General features: G+C 40.8%; 1 protein-coding gene across 12 annotated transcripts in view; it reads left to right on the forward strand.

Moving 5' to 3' along the window:
* The window catches only part of Pkp4 (plakophilin 4), a 207,744-nt gene that overhangs the window by 164,222 nt on the left and 37,522 nt on the right, over positions 1-6,000 (forward strand). For 9 of the 12 annotated variants that reach the window (XM_031370314.1, XM_031370321.1, XM_031370319.1 and 6 more), the window contains 2 exons: positions 1,244-1,432; positions 2,856-3,075. In XM_031370314.1, the coding sequence (XP_031226174.1) occupies positions 1,244-1,432; positions 2,856-3,075 (409 nt within the window). The remainder of the gene's footprint in view (positions 1-1,243; positions 1,433-2,855; positions 3,076-6,000) is intronic. The other 3 variants (XM_031370323.1, XM_031370317.1, XM_031370320.1) reach the window with 1 other exon arrangement.

Genomic DNA, 6,000 nt, shown 5'->3' on the forward strand with positions numbered 1-6,000 from the left:
AATTAGTAACATTTATTATGAAATACTGCTTTACTATTTGTGGTCGTTAAGTTTTCCTTTTCTTAAAAAGCAAAAAACCAAAACCAAAACCAAACCACTCAAACTTGTCTTTACAGGAACTCATAGATCAGTCTCATTTCCTCTCTTTCTAGAATAAAGAAAAAAATGGAAAAATACAATTTAATTAACATTAGATTTTTTTAAAATATTTTGATTCAAACTTCAACATTTACAGATGGGGATCACAATAGCCAATTTCAAACGTGCATATTTTATTTTTTAAACTAAATCAGCGCATGCTTTATGCTGGTCGCAAGTCTCTGATTTGTCACTATTAGTAAGTAAAACCTGTCATTTCATTAGTGATATTAACTAAAATTACCTTCCAGTTGTAAGCAAAAGGAAGTCAGCATATGCTTGCTTTTGAAACACTGAAGGTGACACAGTAATTACAAAAGGACCATTCCCACCAGTCCAGTTAATTAAATCACAACTGAAAGCAAGTAGAGTGGGCCATTGAGATGGCTCAGTGTGGCCTGCAGGATGCAGCTCCTGTTACCTGCACAGTGAGAGGACAGAACTGAATCCACCATTGTCATACATACAAGCGCGGGGGGCGGGGGGGACAACTGGCATGAGAATTTATAAATGCACCAAGCTCTAAAGTAAGTGATTACTGCCTGCCCTGGTAAGTACCTGCAACAGAGATGTGGAGTAGAGTGGGCTCTATCTGCTGATGAGATGGAACAGGTCTGCAGGCATCAAAAGAGGGACTGCACCACTGCTGGGACAGCAGTGCTCCATTCAAAATACAACAAGCTGAGGATGGTGTCACTGTGTGCCACAGTCTCATGGGAACACTTGGTCCATCCCTGACCAAGATGTCATTTGTGCTGTGCCCCATGCTTTGATCTTTAAATGGTAATCACAGAGAAGGAGGCATGCTCTATTTGGTCACTATCATAAAGTAACCCATAGTTGGAGAATGAATTTTAGCAAATTAAGCTTAGTAAATTTTTACTAGGAAGTCTATTTCTGTCTTGCTACCAAGAAAGTTTCTTTTTAAAAACACATAGCATACAGAGAGTCCTTTTCATATCAGACCTTTCTTCCTGCAAAACTTGAGCAGTTTTTATCTTCAAGCTTACACTTGTCCTGTTGATTAGGGCTTGAACTGAAGTGTCTGATTTTAAGCTCACCATGAGTTTCTCAGTTGTTGATGGTGCCACATTCCTGTCTCTAGGCTTACGGAGTTCCTATGCTAGTCAGCACAGTCAGCTTGGGCAAGACCTCCGTTCAGCTGTGTCTCCTGACTTGCACATCACTCCTATATATGAAGGGAGGACCTACTACAGTCCAGTGTACCGCAGCCCAAACCACGGGACCGTGGAACTCCAAGGATCACAGACAGCATTGTACCGCACGGGCTCAGGTGGGCCCCGGGTCCTGCTTCCCTGGTTCCCTTGATCCAACAGGAGAGAGATTTTATTGAGATTGGGTTCTCCATTAGAAGAAAATCATGTTGCACATTTAGTTGTCAGATAAGCAGCTATGACAGCACATCAATAAACAGTAAAACAGAAGTTCATTTAGCACGTACTTAGGGGTAAGATATTTTTAAAATAGTGTAATCCAATCAATGAAGGTAGTGATTGTGCTGTTAGTGTAGGGATAAATTTGTAAAGCTGTAAATATGATTCCCTCAGATTAGACTCATATCATGAAGATCGAGAAAGGCCACCATTTGCTGAAATACTTCTTTGTGATTTTTGTTGCCGGAAGCAAGTGAAGTGATCCCTATGAGTGACTTGCTGTCTGTTAGCAAGGTGAAGACCACTTGGTGTCTCTCTTTTTCAGAGTGGGATTTCCTGTGAGAGACTCACGGCAGGACAGAATGCAGTCAGAGCACGTTTAATAAACAGGCTGCTGAGCCTCACACCCAGTCCTTACCTTTCTTCTTACACCACGGGTTCTGCTAAATCTGAAGCCGGAAGCTGTAGTGTTTATGGTATTCGGTGCCTGAGGTGCAGCAGGGTGGCTTGAGAAGTCTCCAAGGTAGCTTCTAGCATCCAGGAGACCCTAAACCTTACTGATTTATCATATGCCAACTGAAGCCCAGTGACAGCCCTTCCAGGCACATCTCGAGAAGAGAAGACTGTATTGTTCCTTTACCAGAGATGGACCGTTCTGCCCACTGAAGGGTCTCAGTGAAGAAAGGTTCCTGCATTCTGACTCTATTCACAGGAATTCCTCTAAGAGAACTTGAGGAAAGGTGAACAAGCTTGCTGATTGCAGAAAGACTCAAGCACAGCAGTGAGAGACACTCCTTTCTTAGGAGAGAAGGGTTCAGTGCAGCAACAATTGCTTTGTACATCATATCATTTAATAATTTCCAGAAAAAGCCATAGAATTAAAATCTGTCTTTCTCATGAAATAGATTTTTTTTCCAATATTACAAAGATCTATAGATATAGAAGTAAAGTATATATCAAAGAAATAGAATATTTAAAAATTTGGCGGATTATTTATAAATTTCAGCAAAGACCTTGTTTTTATTCACTAAATTAAAATTATGAAATGATACCATTCATTTCTGAGATTAATGTCTTGTAATTTTACTGAGATTTTAATTTTCTAAATCCTAATGTAGCCAAGTCCATAAGACTCCTAGCTTCATTGGCTTTCGTTTCTGGGTACCTCATTTAGTTCTTAAGCTAGGTTTATAAAATCCAAAAATAAACAGCCAATGCCATTGCCAAGTGTTTAATCCTGTTTAAAAGTAAAAAAATATTGTATGTTTGAAAAGTGTGACTCTGGAGAACATGCTAATCTTTCCCAAAACGTTGATTTTGCAGTAGGTATTGGAAATCTACAAAGGACATCCAGCCAGCGAAGCACCCTTACATACCAAAGAAATAACTATGCTCTGAACACAGCAGCTACCTACGCGGAGCCCTACCGGCCAGTGCAGTACCGAGTGCAAGAGTGCAGCTATAACAGGCTGCAGCACACAGGGCCAGCGGACGATGGTGCCACGAGATCCCCATCCATAGACAGCATTCAGAAGGACCCCAGGCAAGTACCAGAGGGACACCCGCCCTGGCAGCGCACACCATATCACGCTAACCACATCACACTAACCACTTCCACCGGTTTGTCTTCTTAACCTGTCAAGTCTGGTAGGATCAGTAACCCCTTATCCCTGTTACTCCTGCCCGTGTAGGTCGTTGAGGCTGACTTCATTTTTTAAAGCTGATTGCTTCTTTCCGGACTTTAATTACAGCTTAGAGAACTCACAGATCTGTGAGAATGAGCGTAGCATTCATCATGTAGGTATTTTACTCCGGCAGCTACCTGGGAAGGCCTGTGTAAATTAGACAAAAGACTGAGAGGACTCACCCACACGCACACCTTTGCCTGCCTGACTCAGAAAGTTCACATATTAATCCTAAATTTAGAGAGATGAGTGTACCTTTCCAGTTGGTTAGTCAGTGATAGGGAGAGCTTTTAGCCAGGAGGTCCTTTAGGGAGCTTTGCGCCATTTAGAAGATGTCAAACTATTTCATAGCTAGTAGATATGTATGTATTCTTGTTTTATTTTGTCTGGCCACCTAGATGACACTTTGCATGGTAAACATAAACCACCTGGTACTTATTGAGTCTTAAAAACTGGCCTCTCTTTAGTGAAAGCCTTTTCAAACATTCAGAAAATATGTTTCAAAACTAAAAGAATTTTTGTTTCTGAAAGAACAGAATCATTACTAAATTTTGAACAACTATGGTGTTATTTTAAGACGTAGATTATTAGCACGATTTCATTCACTCTCCGCCCACAGTTGTCTCACTGGGAAGTTGCTATAATGACCCATTTGAATTTAACAACCTACCAACTCATTCTAATGACTGAACTAAAATTAGTGAGGTTCTGGTCACTGAGTAAGTAAGGCGCATTAGATGGTTGGGAGGCCTCTGACTCACTGAGGCCTCGGCGTGAGTTTGCCTTCGCACCTAGGCATACAGTTTGTTTTTGTAGTCCTGGTTTCCCACTTTGGGCTATCATAAGGACTTTTCATTTTATTATAGGATTTTTATTGTTGTTATTGTTATAGCACCTTATATATTAGTGTCAGAAAAATTCTTACCTTATTTAACTTTCTAAAATCTTCAGAATGACAGAATTCTGTGGTACCCAACACATACAGAATCTCCCCCAAAGAATTCATACATAATTCAGGGTAATTTGATGCCCTAGCTACACCTGCAAGGTAATTAGAGCTGCCTGTAGGAACTGGAAAGAGTGATTGGAGTTCCAGTTGAAGATGTGCTCGAAAGGCCTCAGCTTTGACCTCTGTGTGCACTGATTCACTGTAAACAGAAGTTTCCTGGCTGTAATACACTCTACTCTTTGTGCTATGGTAATTTCATAGTCTAATGCATAAACTGTTACGGCAAGCTCTGATTGTGTGCAGCGTCACTCAGTGTTGTTTGTAAGATGAACAGAAGGTCGTTCTCTGCTGACAGGTATGTTACTGTAGCTGACCCTGGAATCCCAATGAATGAAGACTGAGTATTCAAATCAGAATCAGGGGCTCATGACAATTGCTATTCCTCAGCTGTGAAAATAACAATGGCAACGTTTTCATTAGCCTGACAAGTGCTCTGTGAGCCTGGAAATTGTTGATGTTTACTATGTAGAAGGGAATCTGTAAGGATTTTGTTTTTAGGCCTGGTGGGTGTTGTTTGTTTTTCATTGTTTCAGTGGGTTTTAGTCTTTTGAGACAGGCTATTGCTATGTAGCTCAGGCTGGCCAGGATCTCACGGTTTTCCTTCTTCGGTCTCTTATCTTCATGCTAGGATTATAGATACATGCCACCAAGCCCAGCTATGACTTGAAAACAAACAAGCCAAACGGTCTCAGCTTGGAAATCCAAGTTATCAGTTGTACAAATGGTTTCTTTCACAGACTCAGGAGAGAGCATCGCGTGGAAGATGGTGCTCCTTCGTGCTGGCCTGGCCCTCCAGCTGGCCCTTTTCTGCCCCTGGCCTTTATGTCACTGCCATATGCATTTGAACACCCATAATATAGTATTATCACTGAAAAATGGTCACTATGGAAGAAATAAAAGTAAATATTTTAAAATATTCACCCTTCCCTGTAATGATCTTCCTATGGAACCAGGCCTTCATCTTGTCTCATCTCCAGCAGCCTGAAGAATTTGACTTGAGTTCTTTTAGCCTCAGTTTATCTTAAATGGTTTTGTCTTGATTTTCAGGATATTTTTGCTACATGTAAAATTCAGGATTTATAAGTGTGAATTTTTTTTCTTTCAGTACTTTAAAAGGTGTTATTCATTGTCTTCAGACATCTGTTGTCTTTTGGTGAGAAATAAGACATTATTGTACTCTTCTCATTCTCCCCCCCCCCCCCGCCCGCTCTGCTTCCTTTGTTCCCCTCCGCTCTCAGCAGTTTTGCTATGACTAGCTTAAATGTGGGGCACTGCGTTTGACCGGATCGGGATTCTGAGACTCTTTGAATGTACATTGATGGATTTGCCAAAATTAGAAGAAAAAAAATCAGCTTTTATTTCTTTAAATTCTTTGCTGCCCTCTACCCACTCTTCTCCTTCTGGGATTCTAGTCACATGTCTTTATTAAAGTCACCCTGTGATCGTGAGAATGAACAGCTCCCTCTGGCTGGATAGCTTCTAGCGCTGTCTTCACACATATGGTGCTTTAAACTATAACCTCATAAGTGTTTGGCTTATGCTTTTTTTTTTTTTTTTAGTTTCAGATACTTTCTCTTTTTTCTTTTTCTCTTCTTTTGTTTCTTTTTTTAAACATCCTCCTAATTCTTTTTCTGTAGTTTTCATGTCCCTGTCCACTCACTCACTACATCATGGTCTTCTCTGTGGTGTGACTGGCTTTTGTGACAGGGTCTCACTGAAAGAGTCCTGCATCTGCTGGGATCTCAGGACTCCACCACCACACCCAGCTTTTTTT

This window comes from Mastomys coucha, unplaced genomic scaffold (assembly GCF_008632895.1).
Source record: "Mastomys coucha isolate ucsf_1 unplaced genomic scaffold, UCSF_Mcou_1 pScaffold15, whole genome shotgun sequence".
In the NCBI taxonomy this organism is placed as follows: Eukaryota; Metazoa; Chordata; class Mammalia; order Rodentia; family Muridae; genus Mastomys; species Mastomys coucha.